The 25,653-nt window shown below is 43.4% G+C and overlaps 1 protein-coding gene across 3 annotated transcripts in view; it reads right to left on the reverse strand.

Annotated features, from left to right (window-relative positions):
* LOC108933317 (retinoic acid receptor beta-like) overlaps window positions 1-25,653 on the reverse strand; it is a 99,963-nt gene that overhangs the window by 19,979 nt on the left and 54,331 nt on the right. For 2 of the 3 annotated variants that reach the window (XR_003797287.1, XM_029248450.1), the window contains exon 3: window positions 10,452-10,600. Coding sequence is in view for 2 of the 3 variants with exons in the window: in XM_029248450.1 (XP_029104283.1) it covers window positions 10,452-10,600 (149 nt within the window). In the remaining variant the exon portion in view is untranslated. Of the gene's footprint in view, window positions 1-10,451; window positions 10,601-20,895; window positions 21,653-25,653 lie in introns of those variants that run through there. The other variant, XM_018750266.2, reaches the window with a different exon arrangement.

Consider the following 25,653-nt stretch of genomic DNA (forward strand, 5'->3'; position numbering starts at 1 on the left):
AGACAGCACTGCAGCAAAGCCAGAATCCGCCTCCTACAGATGTTTAAACACACCATCCCAGAGTTCATTTGTTCACTGGAATCACCCTGTTAGGCTAATTCCCATTGGGAGGGAATAAAATGAATATTATTTCTTCTAGGGAAAAAATGGTTCCTGGATGAAAAATGTGGCACCTAAAATTAATCAAAAAACTAAAAATAGTATTTTATGCATGACAGTGAAAACACTAAGGTATTTTACATTTGTTACAAAAAGTAAATTTATTTAGTAGACACTTTTCTCCAAATACATTTATACAACAATATTAAGCTACCTATAATTATTTACCTGTTTATATAGCTGGGTAATTTTTACTAGAGAATTTATGGTAGGTACTTTGCTCACGAGTACCACAGAAATTGTCAGAATTCAAACCTGGCCTCTGGATCTGAAAGCAGCTCTAACCAAATATGCCATCCTCTCTCCTCAGCTTATACCATTTCTATATATTCTTTAAATAAGTACTGTATAATTTCTAGCTTGCCCTTTAATTTGTTGCTTTCATTCATTATTGATAATCATTTGACAGTACTGCAATATGACAGTATGTTTTCTACCCATGTTGTGTGACACTAAGCATAATTGTTTTTGTATACAGTTAAACTTAGAGTATCGTTTTTTTCTTCTCTTATTTTCTGCAGTGTTTCTATGAGCGTTGTTCCATGTTGCTATAGTGTTGACTGACTACTCGCGAGCCTTAACCCAGGACGGGAGTTGCACATGGGGTTGAGTCCACATGTGCAGTTGTAGTGTCTAATGCATCTTTACAAGGATTGCTCTAAGCATATTTATGGAAGTGGAATGACTGCAAAATGCATAAATTTGCTGTTGTACTGAATTTACAAGCCTGTGCATGAGAGAAGGGTGTGTGTGTGTATATATTCTGAAGCTGTTAGAGCGATTATCACAGGACCCCATTACGTGAGGTATGAGCGCAGCTCCTGATCACCGTTACTCATCTCCGTTGAAAATATGCTTGTAGTGACCCACTGAAGGACCCGGACAGTTCCAACAGGTGTGAAACAAAGCACCATGCGTTTCACACTACTGGCCCCTCTGCTGCAAGTGTACGAGTGTGCTGTGCAGGCAGAAACACACACATACTCTGGCAGAAGGAACTTCTCGCCACAACCTAGAGGCAGCATCTTGTCACAACTCTGCAGGACCTCAGAATAAATCCCTCCACAAATGCAGTCTGCCAAACAAGTGTCTGTTTTTGGTACATTTGACACAACTTAGACAGGTAAGGGAAATTGCACATCACCGGGAGTTCTGATTAAGGGACCAAAGGACTTACCTATACCTACACTGGTAACAAGATAAAAACGGCCAATTCTCTAGACTATGACACAGCAATGAGCACATGAAATCTTTGAGAGAGACTTCCTGTGTCTCTTGGCTTTACCCCAGGCATAATTCCAAACTATAAATGAAAAACAATGTCCAATGCAAGCTTGATGAAAATTTGTTACAGGTTCTTAGAAGAGGGTGCTTATTTCTAATGTTTATAAGAAATGTAATAAACATTATTGGAATCAACCAAAATTCCAAGGAACATCTCTAAATCTCCTGCCAACCGTTACGACTCAACATAGTTACCAGGCAAATAAACAATGTCAGAAATTGTTTATGTATACAGAATATGCATTAATAAAGATGGAACATACTTTACATTTCCTCATTAAGACGACTGAGGGACATTAGCAGATTGTAGGAGGGAACATGGGAGCAATTTAAAGTGTTAATGTTTGGAATGACATTAATTACCCAATCTTGCCAAGTGCTGATGATGAATCAGATTTTCCCAGCATGCTCAGTTCCAGATGGGAAGTCCTCTGGCAGATGCATAAATAACCTGAGCAACCCAGGCAGCCTCGCCTATCGCTTCCCCAAGTCATGAATGTGTAAACTATTCTGCCTGAATAGCATGCTGAAGCCTAAAGATTTTTTAGTTATTATTGATCTGTTTGTGTGCTGGATTTATGTGCTCCTATCATTCATCGTTTATAATTTATTTCTTGTACTCTCTGAAGCAAGCACACATTTGGTCACATTTTGCCTCACTTAAGAAAATGGAATTCCCTCCTGGCCCCTGATGTACGAGTTTGCCTTTCACGTCTCCATTCCACGCGTGTTCTACATGGCTGTGACCGATGAGGCCTTGGGTTTCATTAGGTAGCGGTGCATGCTGGGTAAAGCATTAGGCTCAGTGGTGGTGGGGGGGGGGGGTAGTGGCTGATTCGAAAGCCAGCCACCATCAGGTCTCTTCCAGTCCATCCATCTGTGAGGAGTTCTCAACCGTAGCTCTTGTTGAAGATGTAACCAACATCAGGCTTCATGCTCATGTCATGATACCGAAGTTCCATAGTTTCCTCTTCCTGCTGCTCAATGTTTTCATGCTGCATTAGACTAACACCAGTTCTATGCTACAGACAGTGCAGCTGAAATGAGGTTATTACCCATAAAGTGTATCCCAAAGACTGTAGGCCTGTGACACTTGCTATATGTTAACATCAGTAATCAACTGCAATGACGAGACATGTGACCTCCAGCTTCTTGGAGCTACAGAATGGCAGCAGGACCATACCTCTCAAGAAAACGTTACATAAAAATCCACGTGTGGGTCACAGAGTTTATGTTGGATAGATGGTAGAAGCGACTCTCTTTTAACAGGCTTCTATGATGATGCTGGAGATCCCAAGAAAAAAGATCATGCTAAGTGTTCACTAATTGTTATGCTTTACATCTCTTTGTTAAAGGATTATGGTCACTATTCCACAGGAATTTTAAGTGAAGGCATTTGTTTGTTAGGGGACATTGGGGACTGACCTCTGACATTATGGGATGATAGGGAGGCTTAAGAAGTCCTGCTACCCCAAGTGCCATGAACCAACAGCTCAAGCCCCCAGACTTCAGGAGCTCTACCAATCTCTGTTAAACTAAGATTATTCTTTACTAAGCCAAGCTTTGCTGAGCTAGTCTTCACAACTCAGGCTTCAAATGTGATAGCACTCCTCAGAAGGCCCAGGTTCACTTCATCACACTCATCCACCGGGCTCACCGACACCAAAACCTTTCCACTTGCCAATTTTTTCCTTTGCTAAACACGACCTCAACCAGGATCATCAACTCTCATCTTGTTATCTTAATGGAGTAGAGATAGAGTTTCTGAGAGGTGCGCATTTACAGATTAAAAAAATTAAAGTACCGCCCATAAATTATTAACCCCCAAACCATACACCATGCCCAAAATAGTGTAGCCGTCTCCATAGTGTAAGCATTGGGCAACAGCAGAGGAGGAATCTGATTAGCTTTCCCTCTTAATCGTGCCGACATCTTATCTCTCCCAGGAAAGAGGAGAGGACACAGGAGACCCTGGACGTTCTAATGTTAGTGTTTTTCAGGTGTGGGGAGGGCTACAGTTTATACAGGCTATAAATTACACCAGCAGTACATAGCACAGGACCGATTTAGAGGGTCAGACCAGGTCCAAAAGCTGGACAACAAAATATTGCATTTCCCCTGTTGGAAGTGCAGGGCATGGTCAGGGGGAAAACACAAAGATTCCTGGAAGGCACCAGAAAGGATAGGAGACCTGCAAGGACAAAGTAGGGCATTATTTATTTGGTGTGGACACGAGCGTCCACAAATAGCTCTAATTGGCATGGGACAAACACAGCCTTCAGCAGAGACTTTGGTTCATCCATTGGCCCAGAAGTAAGAGGGGAGAAACAGGTACAGAACAGCCCCTCTTTTGATTCCAAACCAGCCACCCTCATCCCCAGTCCCACAGGTGTCTACTGCGACTTCATTCATTGAGTTGGCTTTCGTTCAGTCCTCGAGTTTCACTCCAATGAGTAGAGTGATTCAAAAAGAACACTTAAAAAAAATTATTATTCAGTAAATATCATATTAACATTTAGTCTAAACTGATTTGTAAAGGAACTCTTACAGTTCCAGAAAAGAATTAATCTTAATTATACAGTTTTGTGAATACTACATCTTCATATGATGTTTATTACCAATTAACGTTTTTGGAAGTGTTCAATTCTTTTTGAATTACCCTGTACAGCTAGGTATCTTACTGAATAATAGTTTTTTTTAAGTGTTCTTTTTGAATCACTCTACTCATTTCTCTGCACTGGTTCCTATAGCTGCCCGGATCAAATTCCCTGGTTATTGCCAACAAATTCATCAATAAAACTACAAGACCTGATCAACTGCTCCACCCCAATCAGACCCCTTCGCTCGTCTACTTCTGCTCGCTTGCTGGTCCCGCGCACAAAAAGTAAAGCATGTAGGTTCTCAGTTCTGGCTTCGTTGTGGTGGAATGACCTCTCCCTCTCACTCAGAACTGCTGAAACTCTGTATACATTCAAGAAGGGTCTGAAAACTCACCTTTTCCGGACTCCCTTCGCCCAAGGTCTCTCCTGCTCATGTATGGTGTAAATGTTCATGCACTGTAACTTTATGATCATCCTCAGATAGGCCTTTACACAGCCGCTATTCCTGGGTTGTATGTAAATATTTGTGTACTTTTTATAAAATTTAAAAAAATTTTTAAAAAATTGTAGAAAGGTTATCAGGATTCATCCATCCTGTGTTTTACGCACCTACTCGAGCAATGAACATCAGTGCTTCAAGCAGAAAGAAAAACTAGGTTTACTTAAGAATCACATGTCTGCAACTATGTCTCTTTCTCCTATTGTAATGCATAAACTGTATTTTCACTGAGATGTACGTCGCTTTGGAGAAAACTGCTAAATAAATAAATGTAAACGTAAATACAAGTGAATATGGTAATAGGGAATAACTAAGGATATGTACAGATGGATGTGCCAGAAAAAAAAAATTAAAACCAAATGAGACCAATGGGTTTTCTTATGTACACACCACAGAAACCAAAATAGCAGATCTGCATAAATGACTGCATGACAGTCAGTTATAATTAGTTATCACAGATAGTGGATGGATCAACCCCAAGTCCTAAGGATGTACTCTGCTCTTTATGATGCCTACTGTCCTGTACAGAAATGTGAAGGGCAGCAAACTCTCCTTGTCATCTTGCACATATGACAACTTAGGCAAATAGTAAATAAAGCTCACTGCTGTACAACAGCCAGCGAGAAAAAAAATGAACCTTCATGACCCAGATGATGGAATCTGAAGGTTTCAAGTCAGAAGATTAAAAACCGCTGCTATGCACAGGGTCAAATGTAAAATGATCCTTTCCGAATTACAGGCTTAAATCCCTAATGGGCCGTGATGTTGATTCCCCCCTCCCTGTTCTGTCACTCACGTACCTCTGACATCGACACCATCTGTCACTGCGCTGACGGGTGATGGAAACAAAGTAATCCTGTGAACGTACGCCTGAAATCGCTGGAACTTTTCTTTCGGAATAAAATAAACCGATAAAAATGGTGGTACATACGTTTTGTTTGTTCAAAAAAAAAAAAAAAAAAAACCTCAATTTAAGACTCTGATTTCAGATGCATGTCACTCTTCCAAGGCATTAAATTCACAGAAGCGCACTTTCAGCCATACACAGAGTGGACCTAAAAAGTGTGACTGAAATCAAAGCAGTATTACACCAAAAAGAGTTACACCAATTCTGAGGGAGGGAAATAAAAAAAATAAAAAGAAACAGAATATATAAAACAATTCCCACTGTAGTCCAGATACAACCATTACTCTAGTACTGTACTGCTCATTTGCGTATCTTATAATATTTAATTAAAAAAAATTGGTGTGGGAATTGGGATTTGTCTATCCTGTGTCTTATGCACCTACTTGAACGATGCACCTCGGTGCAGCAAGTGGTAGGGAACAAACTGGGTTTGCTTGAGACTTTCACGTCTGCAGCTATGTCTCCTTCTCTCAACGTAATGCATAAATTGTACTTTTGCTTAGATGTACGTCGCTTTGGACAAAAGTGTCTGCTACATAAATAAATGTAAATGTAAAATGTAGTCACCACAGTGGCTACCCAATAATTCATAAGCAAGCCTTACTGGAAAGTATGAAACTCCTACCCATTCTACACACAAGAATCTGATCGGTTAACAATGTATACAACGGAAACTATATTTTGGTAAATATAAGAGAAACCGGTAGCATAGTGGTTAGAACAATTCCTTTCCAACCACGATCTAAGTTCAAGAGCACTATAGCAGGCAGTGGGGTTTGATCAAGGTACTTACCCTGACTTGATATAGTAAAAACGACTGCTATATAGATGAGTAAATAAGTATCTCAGCGTAAAAGCCTAACACCGTACATTGCTTTGAAGAAAGGCATCAACTAAATCAAAAAAAGGAAATATTTTAAACAGAGTTATAAAACAACACAAAAGCAAGCGAGAGTAGCGGTGGAACAATAACTGTCTTCACAAGGACTGTCAGCCATCTTGGTGGGGCGAGGAGCTGTTGGTTTCCAGCGCACGCGCCGAGCAGTTGCCGTGCCTAGCGAAGGGATCGGTGCGAACGACACGGGCCATTTCATTTCCCCCTAATAATGCTGCCGCTTTTATGTCACGGAACGTTGACAAATCACATTATGGACTCGGTGTTCGCGGCCCACGTCTCGCACGCTGGGCTTTAACACATTTTTATGACAAGCGGACGACAGACAGAGACGCTTGTTCAGTGTTTCCCCGCAGTAACTGTCACTTTAAAGAAGCCTTTTACCAGTCCCATTACATTAAGGATTGACAAGCAGAAGTAAATAAAGATATTAATGATGAATAAAATGTCCTGAGAGGAAGAGTCCTTCAGTGGCTCCGTGTAAGGCTGGAAAGAGGTGATCTTCCTCTCTTTCAGCGCCAGAGGGTCAAAAGGCTTTCGGACTGATGCACCATGGCTCACATATGGACTCAAAATGCCGAAAGACACGTATGTACACAATTTACACAAGAATGACACCGTGACAAGCAACCCGAACACAGAGCAGCAAACACACCCATGTATAGACCAATGAAACACATCCCTGCTGGAGGAACTCTGGCTACTTCCACAAAAGGAACAATGACTACAAAATGCAAACTTTCCCGATGCCAAGAAATGTGGATTTGTTCTCAGCTTTGAATTTTTTAACTCTCCTTTATTCTCCATTTAAAAAAGAAAATAAAGTTTGCAGAAACATTTCTGTGGTGTGCCAAGGGGCTGTTATGGCTGACATCATTCTGAAAGACCAGGTAAGACTAATGCAAAGGTATGGCTGTTGTTCCCTTCATTCCTACACGACGGTGAGCGTTTTTAAAGAAGGGGGCTGGGCCCATAACCCCCACCCTCCACGTAGCGCTCTGTTTTATGTGAACATCGCAGCAAGGGTTTGACATTCTTGACAGGAGCAGTATGCTGCTGATCCTCGGACAGCCCAGGCAGGAAGCCGCCATGGCCTTTGTTCGGGAACAATTACCAAACACCTAGGGTTTGAAGATGATGTGGAAATGCAGTTATGGTTGGAGATACACCCTTCCAGAACATGCACACACACACCCAGAGCAACCAAAGAGATGCATTTATTTACCGGACACACACATTTAAAGCACCTGGTGGAGCTCAGGACTTCTACCCACTGACGATACAATGCATGGCAAGTGCCTTTTTGAAGTTCGGAAGTATCTCTACCACCACCCACATTGAAACCGCTCTCCTGAAAAAATTACCACACTGAACCAGCTCGCCATTTCTTCTAATACTTCATCGCCTCTTCTCTGTTACTTCAGATAAAACCTTGTTTTAACACTTGAAGATGTCTGGCTCCATTGAATTTATGTGTCAGCCATGATCCATTCTTCAGAAACACAGGATTTCACAGAGATCTTTTCACCTGGATGTGATCGTGTAGCCACTTGCTCGTTGCTTTTATCAAAAGAGACACAGTTTTATACGGCGAGACTGTTTATTGGAGCAATTCCGCTTAAGTACCTGGAGGCTCCTAGAATAGGGACCATTAAACACACATATGCACTGGGCTACCTGCTGTTCTATAGTCAATATTATCTTTCCCATTTTAACAGGCCCTCACAGCCAAGGTGGAGCGCAACTATGGAAGCCTAAAGTGCAGAAGCAAAGTCTCAGCTCTTCTCATGCCTCTCTAGCTGAGCCAAGAAGAGCATTCCTAAAGCAGCTGTGAGCTAAGTGGGCAATGAATGCAAATGTTGCACCATTTGGCCCTACGTGGAAGCAATGCATTGTAGGACACGAGAGAGGCCGGGGGGAGAGAAGGGAAGTCCTTTTGTTGAAGCGGGGAAAGATTCCACTTTGATAACCCTCCTGGCTGACAGAGTCTCCATCTTGCCCATGCTGAATATGCATGCACTGATGGGACGCCATATGCCTGCTCGCCTTACCAATTCAAATCAGTCTTCCCTGGGATATCAAACGGAGCGATCGGCTGTCAAATTATTCAAATCAACTGCATTGGTGCAGCCATCAAAACAGCTGAACGCAGCACACATCTGCCACCACCCGCCACCCCCCTTTTGTTTTTAGTATGTTTAGCATATACCCTCTACAGTGGCTTTGAGCATGAGCCATTTGTGCCCTCCATGTGCACTATGAATGAGTATGGTGTGCGATGAGGGGAGCCCCTGCTTCAGGTCCGCCAAGCGTTTAGAAGAGGGCGTCACAGAAGCGGAATCTACCTTCTGTCAACTGCCCACAAAGCTCTTCCTGACCTTTAAATTCAAGGTGTGATCAGAAAGTATTCTTGCAAATAGTGTATGTTCATCATTTTTATGTAATGTCCCTTCAAAGGCATCGTCCTCGGAAGATGCGAATTTGTGGATTGTCATAGAATCACCTTCCTTTCCGCTTTGCTTCGATTTTTGGGAGCAGAAAAACAGTGCAAAGTTTGGCGAATACCGTTGATGAGGTATCACAACAGCGTTCTGCAACTTCAAAATTCTACTGAATAATTTTGGACAGAAAAAACAACCAACCATTTTTTACCGCAACTTGTGGTGCTTTCTGACTTTATCCCTCAATCAGGTTAAACTGGTTTAAAATATTGTTGACTGGCTGGTTCCACGTTAATATTTCTCCTTTGTACACACCTCAGTCTTTGATCGCACCTTATATGCCACATAATACAAGATGCCGTGTGTGTGTGTGAAAAAGAGTTCAGAGACATACTGACATGGAATTATTTCTCTGTGTCTATAAGATCTACCCACAATTCTACTAGAGATGCCCTTCTACACACAAGGAGAACCAGGCTCATTGCTTTTCCAGCTTGAAACCACCTAGTACTTGTTTTTTAAGGCCAATCCTTGGCGAATAAAACCTTTGTATTGCCCAGATGAGTCCAACAGCACTTGACCTTTAGCTAACATCAGTCCCTTTGCTATAGGGACACGAATATACAACAAAGGGGACAAAAAAACCCATAATCCACAGCTTAATCTGCTAGAATCGTTATGGTTGCAGAATCAAAGCTATGCTACTCCAGCTTTTTCCATTTTTATATTGCTGTTCAGCATAAATGGAAATGCATGAAATTAATTTACTCCATCTGTGTCCGTGGGCTCAGACTGGAAGCCTGTGTAGCCCAGCTATCGCAGAAAGTAGGCACTGCCGTTCCGATAAAGACTTTGGTACATTAATGCGCTATGGACATGGTAGAGGTCCTGAATGTCCTTTATCATCCCAGGTTCTGTATATGGAAATTCTGATGACTAGGGTGGTCTGTGATTCCTGGAGAGATCACTCCGTGTTCATGGGTACCTACCGGACCACGTTCTGAGCATCCAAAATCCATTATAAACTTCCAGGTTACAAGCACCTCAAACTGGCAGGACTATATTCCTGGAAGAGGGCAGAGAAACCTCCAGACCAGGAGACCACTGCACTTTCTGGGTAAGTGTGTCACATGGAAGTTGAGAATCATAACCCCAGGGCAATCCTAGCAGGTGATTTTGGCAGACCGACACTCAGCAGAAGTTGAGCCTGATGGCAGTGTGGTCACAGGCTGGCACTGTTTGACATTCAGTGTTGACAAGGCACTGGCTGTGTGTCTAAGGGTTTCTGCCATTGAGGCATCTTGCCACTTGGCCACTGACTGATCCAAGTTCGGAAAAAGTACAGAAGGGGAGCATAATGCATCTCTCCAGCTAAACTTTAAATCACCTAAACATATAGCATTGTATACCTTTTGAGCAAGGACTGCTGAAAGACGTGCGTCAGCTGTAGTTGCTATACACTGACATGCGTCCACAGAGCGGCTAATGAAATCCACTTTATCCGCTCGTCAGACCACTTAGACCACTTACCGGTACAAACCCAATTTGGCCAAGGAAATTAGAAGTGACGTTTGAGGGTCAGGTTTTCTACTTTAGATGTCGTCTGCTGATCCAGACAAACACCTTAAGAACAGGTGATGGGTGGTAGAAGCCGAGGCAGTCTTACCTTGCATCCCTCACATGCGCTGACCCCATAGTGGTACCCCGAGGACTTGTCCTGGCACACAAAACAGGGTTTGTAGATGCGGGGCGGGGGCAACGGTGATGGAGGGCTGGGGACCAGCTCCTCTGAACTGGTGCTTTGCGTTTCGATGGCTGCGGAGACACAGGAGAAAGAGGGCTTGTTTCAAAAAGGGGTGGACACCAATTTGAGCTGAAAAGACTTTTTCGCTGACAGACATATAAGAAAAAGCCTGATGATCATTCCACACATTGGGTGGCTGAGTAGGCAAGAGGTGAGTACTGACTGGACACCTCTCCAAATCCCCAGGCTCAGTCCAATACCCTTTTATTACAGCTGTCCAGTACATGACCTGATTAACTCAACACTTACTGAGAGCAGATTCATGAAAAAGAGACAAAATGCTTTCTTACAAATACATCCTCAAGTCAAACAGTTTCCCAACCGTTCATCTAGTCCCTGAGATGATTTATTACAACTGTTCATGTCTTCATTCCACCCAAAGAATACCCTGGCAATCCAAACCAACTTCTCAAAATGAGGTTCATAGGAACTGACTACATCTGTTCCTCAGAAAATGCCATTAAATTGCTCTGTGAGATCACCATATTGGCCAAATTCCCATTGTGAAGGTGTTCAATTATTTTTTCTTACTGGGAGAAGGGGCTGAAAAAATTGTTTCCTGGGGGGAAAATGAAATAAAAAAAAACCCTAATAATACCTAAAACACTAGAACAGAAGGTTTTTTTTAATGCTTGACATTGACAACACACACACACACACACACACACTGCCTAAAATCGCTTGTCCCAAGCAGGGTCGCGGCAAACCAGAGCCTAACCTGGCAACAGAGGGCGCAAGGCTGGAGGGGGAGGGGACACACCCCGGACAGGATGCCAGTCCGCCGCAAGGCACCTCAGGCAGGACTCAAACCCCAGACCCATCTAACACAAATATATTTTATAATATTTTAATCAAAAATGGTTATATCTCATCAATAATAGTCTCCATTGCAGGGTCATGGTGGTGCAGAGTCTATTCCACAGCAGAGGGTCAACACCCTTGGTGAAGATGTTTTGATAATGCTGCTCATGGCTGTATATGACAAAGTTCATTTATGGTTGTGACTGGCTGAATGTCCTGTTGCATTAAAAATGGATATATTTACATTACATTTATTCATTTAGCTGACGCTTTTCTCCAAAGCAACTTACAACGTTAAGGTTAAAGCTACAAGCTTACAATTATTTACCCATTTATACAACTGGGTAGTTTTACTGGGGCAATTTGGGGTAGGTACCTTGCTCAAGGGTGCTACAGCTGGAGGTGGGGATTGAACCTGTGACCTTTGGGCCCGGTGGCAGTAGCTCCAGCCACTATGCCACCAGCTGTCCTGATATAGTATCTTAAAAAGTTTGAGCAGTTTTTCATTTTATGAGAGCTCATTACATGAGGTCTGAGTGTATATTTAGTGAATCACTGTCCGTGTGGCATCACTTTCCAATCCTGACTGCCATTAAAGTTTTTATTTAAAACCCTCTTGCTCTTGTGCTGATTTTTTTCCCTCTCTCCTCCAGAGTCAGGGATGTCTACCACATCTCAAAAACATCCACAACCATACACACCAGGAGGCAGAAACGGAGAAAGACCTGCATGCAGCTTCCCCTGACACGCAATGGCATCAAGTGACAGACAGGACAGATCTCTGGAACAGAATGTGAAGGCTGGGAGCAAGAGCCCATGTATCCTGGCAATGATTCATTAGTTTGGGGAAGCCCTTCGCATTTGCCTTTCTCGACGCTAATGAAGCTCATCTCCAAGCCGCTTCTTGGCTCCAGGCCGTACAAGAGAGCCTTCCTCCCAAGCCACGTGGAGGACGAGGGTCATGAGCTTGCTCCTGGCTGATGCCGGACGTAACAATACAAACAGAGGACAGCACCTGTCAAGGCCAATTAACAAGACGGCCGGGTTAGAGCTACCCTCTGCCCCTCCATAAATCACTGGCAGTATCTCCTTGTCTGAACTCCCCCATCCACACAGAGAGGTTGAAGAGGAGCTCACAGAGAGGCATGAACTGCTGCCGTCCATCATGTTGCCAGAATGTTTTCAAGATGCCCCAGCCTTATCCACTCCAAACCCCAGAAAGTGGTGGCATCTGCAAGAACACTTTGCCCAGAGTCAAGATCAATATGTCAGCAACCTACAAGTGACAGAAGACAAGTCATGTAACACTCACACCACAGTGTGGGAGCACTTAATCATGCATTTCAAGTGAACGGAAGCCACAGCGAAAGCTTCCACCACACACTCTATTCTTTCATTAACATTAATATAACATATTCACACTCTATTTACAGGTCTGGTGTATTTATACATCTCATATGTCAAACATAGTAGGTGGATCGCTAAAGATATTAGTACCTACATCGCCTTTAAAATTATTCACAGGAAAATGTCAAATGGGTGCTGTGAATGATGTTATCACACAGCACCTGAGTTGTGTGAGAGTAGGTGGTTTTCAATCCCTGCTTAGTCTGTGTAGAGTTTACATGTTCTCTTCGAGTTTTCTCCAGGTGCTCTGGTTTCCTCCCACCATCCAAAGACATGCATTTCAGGTGACTTGGTGACTCTACATTGCTGTTTGCATGCGAGTGTGTGTGAGAGAGAGCATGTTACATTGCTCTGATGTCAAGATGAATGACTGGAAATAGTGTATTGCACATTGTAAACCACCTTGGATGAAACGGCATCAGCTAAATACTACATAGTATTCACTGCAGATCACTTTTGAGAAAAGTTTGCTAAATTAATAAATGTGAATTAATGACCCACACTGCTAGAAATAGTTCATTTTTATTTATACCATACCACGTAACCACAAAGATAATTCCGCAAGAAAGTTTCTTTTCCCTCCCAAGACATTACAACTAAATTCCACAAATGTCTGAAATGTAACGCCACGAAAAATAAAAGGTGTCTCATCATCATCTTTGACTCAAAGAAACTGAAAATAATGTCTCATTCTTAAAAAAAAAAGGCCTAAAAACCCACTGCAAATCCATAATCTCATTTCTGCATCTCCTGGACTGCACTCACCATCATTCCTCATGACAAAAGCGCACATTTCCTGTGACCGCAATTCAACTAATATTTGCCCCGGGACCAAGGACAGACATGGCTTTGTTTTCCACCCAAGCTACAGCTGCTGGTCATAAACACTTACTTCCAAATGAAAGGCACCATCTTGCTGCAGGTGTGGCAGCATGTGGCCTGGATGCCACTTTCATCCTGTAAACTGCAGAAGACAGAAGCCACTTTGCTTTGGGAACTGTGAGCCACGTAATATGCAACATGGCAAAGGTTCGAAATAGGCAATAAGCAACAGCAATGGAACAAGGTGCAAGGATGGAAGAGAAGGGTTTCAGCTGCCTCCGTGGGCCATCAAGTCGCAAGAGAATTTACCCGACCAATTACGCTCAGTAACCAGCAAGGAGATCAAACTGTTATGGCAGGTAAGAGGAATCCCCCTCTGGCTGCATCTGGTCCATGACCTCTGCCTCACGACCACTTGTAAAGCTTGATACAAACCAAGAGGCAGACAGAACATATCAGCAAGGCAGCGTTCTTCCCCCAGGTTCCCTGTCAGCACCCACGCAGGAAGCCTTACTCCATTTTCTGGGTGATTAAACCTGGGTCGTTCGGTCCCTGCTGGGCCTACGAGGTGACTTTCTATGTGTTAGCACGCTTACTAAGGCCATTTGGAGAAGAAAGGCCACTGATAGACAACCAAAAGGGAGGCTTTCTTTTTAAAATGGAAGAGGAGAAAGGCCTTCTCGTCTATCCCCTTGAACCCCTGGCCTCCGGCTGAACCTGCCATCGAGGTCAGACAGGAAAACACACCCATTAGCAGCTATTCTTTCAATAGGGGGAAAGACAACTGAAAACATACCACTTGATTCATTGACTCTGACGGAGTAGAGAGCCTTACATGCCCTTCCCCACCTCCACCCCGCACTCACAGGCGAGACGGTGGAAGGGAGTGGTTCGAGTTGGCCTTTCAAAAATAATCCGGGTCAATCTGCAGATGCTGTCCCTGCTTGCACGAACATACCAGGGGAAGAAAGAAAGGGGGGGTGGAAAGAAGAAAAAAAAATACCCTACTCTGTTCCAGCCTTTCCCTTGAGGGAAAGGAGCTGAAACAGGTTGTCTTCTCCGCTCCTGCCTTCTCCCAGAAGACCAAGCACCATGAGGACTACCTCAAGAAGGCCAGCACCAAGTCCACACACTAATACGGACCACTTTGTGGAAATCAGTATTATCGCTGTACAAGACACAAACATTACTGAAACAGTGGTGGTGCCACCAAAAATAATAATAATAAAAAAAGCAAACCTATACAACAGATTGAAGATATCACACTATAACAAATATTTGGGATTGGTGTCCAACACCACCTCTTAGCTACTGTTGTCCAACCAGTTGAATTAAAGTTGATGGGGGGGGGGGGGATTCCGATATGTGGTGCTGGAGGAGACTTAAGTTTACCACCTACAGAATTACAAAAAGATGGACCTTGGATTAAATCAGGCTACAACTTTCACTGGAGACACAAATGGTGAATCTGAGGTTATTGCACTTTGGACATATACACAGAAAGGATTCTCTCAAAAGATCGTAATGCCTGGAAAAAAGGGAAGGAAAAGTAGCGAAAGACCAGAAACCAGATGGATAGACGTAATCACAGTGACAACGGAGCACACCTCTCAACGAAAAGGACACAAGTGTAGGACTGAACATTCTGGAAGTGCTCTGCAGCACCCCTGAGCCAACACTGACCTGATGAAACTTAAAGTGAATATAATGAAAGGGGGACAAGAAAAAAAAAAAAAAAAAAAAAAAAAACCTTGGAAAATTTGTCTAGCATGCACACCAATGTAAACACCATAACTGATTCACAACTGACAAACATTCTGTGAATGTCAACACAGATTTGTTTCTACAGTTTAGTTTTTTTCCAGAGGTGAATCGGTGTATCCTTCCAGGAGCTCTAAGGATGAGAGACCAATACACACTGCAACACACTGAACATTCTTCTCAACAACAGAAGAGACACAAAGATAAAACTTGAGTACAATGAAAAAGACAGAGAAAGAAAAAGAGAGATTTCCCAGAGAGTCCCAAAGAGAATCCACTGTTTGCTGAAGTACGAGTGTTTCGGGGAGTTGGGGTCTGGGCTGGAAGGACGAGGAAAAGGATTTTGCCTGATCGGGAGCACGATTACACCACAGTGCTGCAAACGCAGTTCCGAGTTTGCACTGCTTTCTGTTGGCACTTCACACAACCGGGGGCCTTTCCCACACTCTGACCCCACATCGTGGAATACGAAGGACACAGCTCACATGCACAAGTGAGAGAAAGAGGCTGAGGTTCACCCAGAGTACACCCAACTGGAACTACTTCTACAGCTGCTCAGTATATATTTCATCACATAGGACATTTATAGGGAAACAAGGGTAATAAAGAAATATCAAAATTTTTATGTCTGCAAAAAAGTAAACAAAAAAATTAATTTTAATTAGGGAAACAGAAAAGGACGGTGCGGGGGTAGAACAAAGTGGAATGGGTGTTGGGGGGGAGAGAAACGCACACAAACTGCAGACAACAAGGACACAGGGTGAACACAAGAAGTAACTACCTCTGGCATCTGCACTTCAGAGGGAAAAGTTTGAATGCTAGACTTTGAGGCATTTCACAGCCTCTTCTTCACCACCCACACACCTACAATCCCCAGTAACCCCAGACTGATACCTCAGCAAAGATCACCACATGGTCAGACTTGGATCCAGCCCTGCCTTCAGCGATCCAAACTGTTTCTCCCTGCAATGCTGTGCTGAAATGCAAGTTATTTCAGGCTCTCTGGTCTCCTAATATATTAAAAAAGGTAACTAATGCAGGTGAAAGAAAGGAAACAACCTGCTGCAGCTTAAATCCTGAAAATTTGCCCAACATAAAAAGTGCAATTAGGATACAAGCTAAGATGAGAAACTTGATCCAGGCATCAGGTTTTCAACTGTTCAGACATGTTCAGATGCCTGTCCTCAAACAAAAAGCTTCACAGGCTGTTGCCCAAGAATAACCTGCACAGGAAGAGGACTGGAAACACTGAACAATTAACTGGTCTTTCACAATCAGAACACCAGGTAACTCAGTGCATTAAAAACCCTTTCATCAGCAGGCACTTCAAATCCCAGGAGTGCTCCTGCTGTAGTACCCTTGAGTACTATAGCACTGAACCTCAGCCATTTCAATAGAACAGCCAGCTGCAAAAATGTGGAAAAAGCAAATGGCACATTAGAAAATGACCTTTGCAGAGCAAATAATGTTCACAATCGCAACACAATTTCACAAATTCATATGCGCGCAACTTTATCGAACATTAACAAATGACTCATGTACAACTGAAAGAGATATTTAAAACAGTTCAGTCACTTCAGACCAGGAACCAGCACAGCTCTGTCACATCCTGTAGTTCAAAGCAGGGGTCCCGATACTCCTAATAAACTCGATTAAGCACGGCTGAGTTTGACAGGCCCCTTTCATCGAAAGACGTGCCATTCCCCCCCCCCCTTCCCTCTAGCCTCTTGTCCACGAAATTAGCTTGTCTTGCAAGCTGTGCTAACAGCCTTTCATGTCACTTTCAGAGGCGCTTAAAGAGAGGGGCCATAATTAGCCCAGATCCCTGGTGTATTAAGGCCGCTTTAACGTGCAGATATGGAGTGTTAATCTCCAGCAAGGCCTTCCTGTAGTCTCTTTGCCGAGGAGTGTTTGCAGAGCAAGCCCACGAACGCAAGTCTTCGCAAAGCAGCTGTGCACAACTGTATGTCACAGGGAACACCACACACTCCCAGGGGCAGCAGGTACTACATCAGTTAAAGTTATGGACTTGAACTGACAACCTTATAGTTGTCACTTCAAGTTCCACCCTCCTGCTACAGTACTCTCAAATAAAGTGTTTATGTTATGAAATGATAATCTGGTTTTTTTTGTTTTTTTCCATTGGGCTCTTCAGCTAAAGCTCTGAACTGAACTTGCTGATCACATCCAGATTTAAAAAGAATGATTTACTTCTCTTCACATCAGTGTCCATTGGATCCTTTCGCAAAAAAAAAATTTAAATCAGGATTTATTTATCCTGCATTTTATGCACCTACTCAAGTGATGAACATTGGTATATCAAGTGGAAAGTAAACTAGGTTTACTTAATCACATGTCTGCAACTATGTCTTTCTCCTAATGCACAAATTTGTATTTTTGCTGAGATGTACATCATTTTGGAGAAAAGCATCTGTTAAATTAATAAATGTGGATGTAGGAAAGCCAAACAATTCAAGTGAAGGATTTCCATCATAGTCTTTTGATTAAACAAAAACTGTTTTCTTCAGCTAAAATTACATCCAAGTCCTATTTGTCATACTCATGTACCAGGAAGAAGCAAATCCTAAATGATTATTATGCAAACATAAAAAGGTAAAAATAGGAGGAATTAGTTAACCTGGCAAACCTTCACTAAGAGGCTGAGAATTCTTGGAAATCTGAGAATATTTCAGAGAAATACTTAAAAGACATCATACACAAATTAAGAACTCTGTATGCAGCTACTTGACGTATACTGGTTTATATGGTGGTATGAGAAACTGTACTCTAGAATCACCTGTTTGTCTCTCAAGCTCCGTCTGTTGGCGTAATGCACTTTCCTATTGTGTTCTGAGAGGTACGTCGCTTTGGCAAAAAGCATCTGCTAAATGAACATCACTAGCGTAATTCAGGTTATACAAAGCAGTGCTGAAAAATCCTACAAAAGAGGTGAACGAAAGAGTAATCTGTAAAGGATACTGCATGTTATATCTCTGCACATATTAATATCCAATTAGCAAAAGTGTAGAGATATGTGTTTGTCATCAGTGACAGGACAGACAAGTCACATACTGTTGTCTCCTACTGGTCACTTTCTTGTTAAAATAAAAAGGTCAAACACTTACATTTATTCATTTAACAGACGCTTTTGTCCAAAGCAACGTACATCTCAGCAAAGTACAAGTAAGTTTATGCTGATCATGATACAAGCTGGAAGTCTAGAAGGCTTGTGCCTCAATTTCTGCTGGTTATCAATCAAGGTTAAAATAAAGCACATGCAAATACCCAGAAATTCTACCTTCGGTTGGTCACATATACATTCTTGTACTCTGGTTTCCATACATTTATGACTGTACTGGGGAAAAGAGAGGAGGAGAGAGAAAAAAAAAAAAAAAAAAAAAAATCACAGAAGAAGGATGATAAAAATGTATATAACAATGGGTGAAAAACTAAATTGGAAAAAACAGTCAAACAGATTAAAACAAAAGTCAATTTGCAGAACACCACATAATTAATGTAACTGTCTGGTTAGCATTCTGTACCTTCTCATGGGCATACATGAGAAGATACAGACATAAATAATACATATGACAGTATTCATACAGCCCATTTATGTCATGTTACAAAAAAGAAACCAAAAACTAAAATTAAAAATCAATTACGGCAAAATTTATTAAAACACCTTTTTGATAAAACTGTTGGTCCACCATCGCTCATACTGTAAAAACAGTCATCTCTTACAGTCATAGTTTGTGTGCATTTCATATCTGAGTACAGGTGACCATTGTCATCCTTGTTTAAGAACTAAAAATTGAAATCATTTACATTTATGTTTGATAGAGTTGAATGCCTTTGACATTTCTACTCACATCAACCCCAAACATTTCACAGAGTAACTGAAAGTAACATTGTGACATTAAGGCACAAACGACATCTTATTGAACCACAAAGGGAGAATTATTCAGATCACCCAACCACACTACTGCCTCACATGTATATGGGCAGCTGTTGCCTTTGGACCCAAAAGGTCGCAGGTTTGAGTCTCACCTCGAGCTGCAATACCCTTAAACAAGGCACGTACCCTAATTGCTCCAGTAAGTTATCCAACTGTATAAATGGGTAAATGCTGTAATAGAAAGTAGCAGAACACTAAGTCGCTTTGGAGAAAAGCATGAGCTGAATGCAGACAGTGGCGTCGATGCGTAACGCACGATCATTTTCCCTTCCATTACCCAGCAGATTGATGCCGTTATCACTGTACCACCAGTTTGCGTTTTCTGACCCATGGAAATGCAAATGGGAGGCACTCGGGAGCAGTAATTAGTCAGAACGGCTGGTTTCTTTAATGTTTTATATGATTAAATTACTCTTGGTTGCTGTCCCAGAGCACACAGATGAAGTGACGAAGCAGACCGACACCGGGCTGAAGGGACGGAGCGCTCCGGTCCCCGTTAGTTGTCCCCATACTGCGCTTCTCCGCGAGTAGAGCCTGAGGACGTCGGAGGGTGGGCACAGCCACATATTCATAGCACCAAGCCAGAGCATTTTAAGTGTCTCCTTATATTAAAAACTTGCATGTAAGTGATGTGGCTACTTTGTAACCCCGTGACCTCTTCAGAGAAGACGGATAAATGACACAAAACGGCTGTGTCTACACACCAGGGAGAGCAAAGTGAACACGGTGTTAGTTCTGAAACTTTTTTTCTCCCCCCCTCCCCTCCCCTCACATAACTAAGCAGCTCAAATGTATAATAAAGTATTCAACGGGCCGCTTCTCACACTCAACACAGGCCGAAACCACATCGACTCACCGCAACGTCACCGGTTTCTCTTCATTACCGTCGTCGTCCGCAGCGACAATGACTCACCACGAGGCACTAAATGCGTTCGCCGAACGCTGCGAATTATGTCAATATTTAGAAAGAGCCGCTACGGTGGACACTTTACTTTTCGGCGCGCGGCGGGCAGTTTGCCCGGGAGTGGAGCACCGGCGCGCGCGCGCGCGCGGGGGTCCGGCCGCGCGACTCGGGGCGGCTCGCGGGTGAGGGTCGCGCGCGCTCACACTCAGCACTCCCACGCGACACACACACACAGACGCACACAGCGGCCGCTTTTCTGTCCATTACTGCGGAATTCATTGGTTAGGTATCCGACACGCGATTTCTAGCTCATGGGGGGGATTAGTAAATCTCCTACAAGTAGACGAAAGATAAAAATGACCCGTTTTACGCAGCCACATTTTCGAGCATTTATCATTTAAGGCCCGCTCTTTGCAGCCGCGCTTAACCGAAGAGTGCGTGACAGTTGAGGAGTATATCATATAAGTAATTAATTAATTGTTTGTTTGATTGATTGATTAAATTAGTACCGACTCAAATTGTTTAGAAAGAAGACCCACTCCCGCAGCCAGCAGGATCAGAGAGCCTGTTAAGAGGATACTGTCGATGTGCTCCGGGTTCGTGAAGCCTCCACACAGACAGGTGCAAAGACGGTAAGGTGATAAAAGGTACCGTACAGTGTGCGCTGCGGCGCTGCTGCCAGTCCGCGTGCGCCAGCCGGCCGATGCACGCCTTCAGAGCCTTCTCCTGCAGCATGCACGAGGACGCGCTCGGCGAGTACAGCTCCAGCATCTGACCCGGGCCCACAGCAAGCACGTCCACGCAGTCGAACATGATGCAGCTTCCCGCAAGTCCGCGAAGAGGGGGGACGAAAAAAAATAATAATCACACCTTTGTTTGTGTCCGTGTCAGGCGCGAGGGCGGATCGCGTGCTGCAGGAGCGCGCCCAACTCCATCAAACTCTGCCGCCACACCCCCCACCCCCCTCTCTTTGGCACACAGTGTCCCGCTCTTTCTCCCGCTCCAGAGTCATGAATTATGACGGACAGCACGGCTAAAAGCCTGTAATTGATCCATACGATCACTTTCCATTTCCCTCCCGGTGAGGTCACGAATAAACGGGGTTTGAGGAAGCCCCCTCCTCGAGACCACCGCTGCGCTCGTGCTGCACGCACGTCTTCTGGGCTCGTCTGGAGCGCTTAGGCGCACAAAAGACACCAAGACACCCGTCCGCGATCAAGAGCACAGCGCCCGATCGCAACGACGTCGACTCGTACAAATATCGGAGTTGGCGTTTTAAAAGCGCGTCTCTCTCTCCCGCTGCGGTGGACTCCTGACTCGGACTCCACGCGCCTCATTTCCTACTACTTCTGCGTTTTCCTCTTTTCTACAGCGAGAATGAAAGACTGAATCGCCTAATATATGCGAGTGAACTTTCCGTGAACCCGTTCCGAGGCTGCTAACCTTCAAATGACCCACGCGCTCTGACATCACCCAAGTCCCGGCATTCTCGCGCTGCTTTATAAGAGGCACGAGCGCGCTGCGTAGCACGAGGACGCCGAGGAACGAGCGCGGTTTCCTCGAGAGAACAAAAGAGCGCTCCAAAAAAGCAAAAAAAATTCTCACAAATACAAGATTTGAAACAACGACTGTTTGCGAGCGTTTAGCTGGCGACTCGAGCGTCGAAGTATAATTTAGAGAGGATACGCTACAAAACTCGCCTGAAACACACCATCTGTTTTTCCCCTGTGAGACTGGTGCAAAGTATGCAGATTAAACAGGCTTAAAGGATAAAAATGCACAGAATGAAACACGTCACGTAAAAACCGAACTTTAAAAAAAAATAAGCGGCCAGTTGTATAAATAGGAAAAAAAAAAGTTGCAAAGTGTGCAGTGTCCATGACGACTGCGTAAACAATTGAATTTTTTTTTTCTAGTGTTTTCTGAAGGTAAACTTGCTTGTGTGTGTCCAGGCAGAGCGCGCGGTAACGCGGCATGGAGCGCAGCACACGGTCCGCGCCGATGGACGGCACTGGGGGGCGGGGCTACAGAGACACATGGGGACCGAGATGCAGAGGCATGGAGACACAGGGAGACTGAGCTGTGTCCGCCTGGCTGTGCGTCTCTCTGTGTCTCCATCCCTGGGCAAATCCATCTGGTATTCCATTCCAATAATCCATTTCCAATGGAATACTGACAGCGCACCTCATCTTTTTGGGGCCATTCTTTAATCAGAGCTCTATTTATGAAAAGAGCAAAGATTTTGTAAAGACATCCTTTCAAAAGGTCAGCGCTGAAATAACAGGAAAACTGGGGCTTCCACACCACACGTGCAGCCTGCTCTCAATGTCAGATGTGAAAATTAATTTTTTTTTGGCTTTTGTTATTTCTTCTGCTAGGAGTCAGAAGGCTCACCATGGCTATGAAAACACCCCATTGAGTATCTCCATGTTGGTCAAGTCGAAATATATCCTCAGGTGTGAAAAGCCCACGCTTCCTTTTCACAGCAATTTAAAGCACTTCATAAACGTGGCCGTGCGGGATCGTTTATTGGGGTAAAATTTCCCGTATGGGCACACCTTGCTGTCAAAGTTTTGGAGTAAAGTCACGTCTGTGCGAAGGAGAGGTGTTCGCTCTTCCTGAGGGGCCTCAGCTCAACAGGATGCCGACCACAGCTGGGCAGAGACCCTGATAAAGGTGGCCCCTGAGGCTTATTAAAATTTCATCCATGAAATCTGCCTTACTGGAATTCGGACCGCGAGACAACATTCTTCACAGACTGCAACATACAGCACTTGAGATTTTATGAATTAAAAATACAGAAGTGGATTTTTTTTTTACCCAGCTAGAGAATTTAAAATTAATAATCAATGATACAGACTTTTTAAAAATCAGAAATATAGTCCATGCTTGGAAACAATGGGACTATATGAGGGGAGGCAGTGTCTCTTGCTTCAAAAATCTATTGTTCTTGAAGTTCTCGACTGTCATATACTAAATGTGTACATATACATGCATATATGTATAGTTTTTTTTAAATATGAGATGTAAATACGCACATAGGTATGTTTATCTAAAAACAATGCACGTGAAATGTAAAAAATTCCAATGAAACTATGGATAGATGCTTTGCAAACTTTGAGAGAAGAAGCCCCTAACCCCAGCTCATGTGCTAGGCTTCCTCTGATTGGCTGAAATATAACGCAATGATAACTCTACATGCATGGCTCTTCTGAAGGCATGTTTTATGTGCACATATTTACCATTGATTCTTTTTTCAATGCCTATTTTTGTGTTTTGTTGTCCTTTGAATTTGTTTTTCCCCCCAAAGTAAAAAAATATCATTTGTCCATTATTCCCAAAGTCTGTTGTTTCTTGTATTTCACTGTACTTGCATACACAGTTAGTGTTCTCTTCAGTATTTCGAAACACAACGTTTCAGGGAGAGTTAATCAGGACAGAATGTGGAAACCTGAGACAACTACAGTAGATGCATATTGCGATAAGTACTTCTTGAATTGTTCCATACATGGAACTGTTAATATTTTTATCTGCACAAGGGACCTATCCGTGCTGAAGAAGAGCAGCGTGAATCTTGGCATTCACATCTTTCCTCACATTTTAAAATCAAGTTTAAAATACATTAAACCCAGATAAAGCATTTACCATGAGCTGCCCCACTGTTTTGTGAACGCTGGTGTAATCTCCCAAGGCCCAAGTGATTAGTGATCGCATTTGTTTTTGCATCCTCAACCCTTGTTTGGTCATAATTACACATCTTAGGTAATGTGTGTCATAACAGACTGCAGCTTCAATAACGGCCTTAAATGTAGCCGTGCAGTCAGGAGCGAACGCCGTCTTCTGGGAGAATTGTTTGGCCAGTGAGTATGCAGCATGGCACTGCGTGAAGTGCGAAGAGGAGTCAAAGAGGCGAAACAGCTTTATTGCCATGCTGAAAACAATCCAGCTCTGTGCCTTCAAAGCAGCGTTAACCTGGCAGCGGGACAAACATCTGCACATCTGAGCTATTTTGCAGGAAACAGTCAAGCGCTGGCCAGGTGCTCTCCACCAGCATCCCTTTGTCTTCCTTACACTTTGACAACTGCTAAGGATCCAGCAGACCTCTCTACAATTACGACTTCTGAACGCATGCACTTTATCGCATGCTAAATAAAATGTTTTTTTTTTTTTTTTGATGTGCCTGAAGTTACTTTTAATCGCAATGACGTTATCAGCTGATTACAGGTTATTAATATAATCATCTTATAATTGGTGTACAAAACACACACACACCTTCAGAACCGCTTGCCCCATACGGGGTCACGGGGAACCGGAGCCTACCCGGCAACACAGGGCGCAAGGCCGGAGGGGGAGGGGATACACCCAGGATGGGACGCCAGTCCGTCACAAGGTACCCCAAGCGGGACTCGAACCCCAGACCCACCAGACAGCAGGACTGTGGTCCAACCCACTGCGCCACCGCACCCCCCCGTGTACAAAACATATTATATCAAACACATCACAAACAGTAAAAATCCAGTTTTATGATGATGGTCTGAATGTTTTCTTTAACTCAATTTAATGCAAAAAATATACAGCCAACTTTATCACAGAAAGATTTGGGCATGGGTATATCATGCAAGAGCATAATGCTCACTATTGTCTGAAATTAATATAGCAGTAATCTGAATATGATTTTCTGAAGGGGAAGATAAAACATAGATTTTGCTTCCAGTATTTAGACTTAGTGGGGGTGCGGTGGCGCAGTGGGTTGGACCACAGTCCTGCTGTCCGGTGGGTCGGGGGTTCGAGTCCTGCTTGGGGTACCTTGTGACGGACTGGCATCCCATCCTGGGTGTGTCCCTTCGGCCTTACACCCTGTGTTGCCGGGTAGGCTCCGGTTCCCCGCGACCCCGTAACGGACAAGCGGTTCTGAAAATGTGTGTGTGTGTGTGTGTATTTAGACTTAAACCATCACTGACAGAGTGGATAACGCAGTTTAAATTATTTTTATCTGATCAGCAGTTTTCTAGATGTTCTGAATTGCAGTTAAACCTTATATTTTGCAGGTGATTACTGCACATAAGCTGTACTTGACACAGAGACTTGAGCAATAATTGAGTGCTCACGCTTTGCACCTGCTCTCCTTTCCCTTCGTCGCATCTTCTCTGTAGGTTCGAAATTCTTAAGCAGAACATGTTTGCAGTCTGACATAAATAAACAAAAAAGTCCTGGTTCAGTATGTCTCGGTACCTAAAAGTGCTGGAACGCAGATTTTCAGGGTGACTGCAGAATGTTAGACTGCAATGACAAATGAGTCATACATAACGTTATGGATAAATCTTAACATTCTTTCAGAAAATATGGCTTTTCTTTAAGACCTGCGTAAAACACTTTAAATGGTTTGTTGTTACATGCTACAATGTGCAACTTCA

Source organism: Scleropages formosus, chromosome 23, assembly GCF_900964775.1.
Source record: "Scleropages formosus chromosome 23, fSclFor1.1, whole genome shotgun sequence".
Taxonomy (NCBI): Eukaryota; Metazoa; Chordata; class Actinopteri; order Osteoglossiformes; family Osteoglossidae; genus Scleropages; species Scleropages formosus.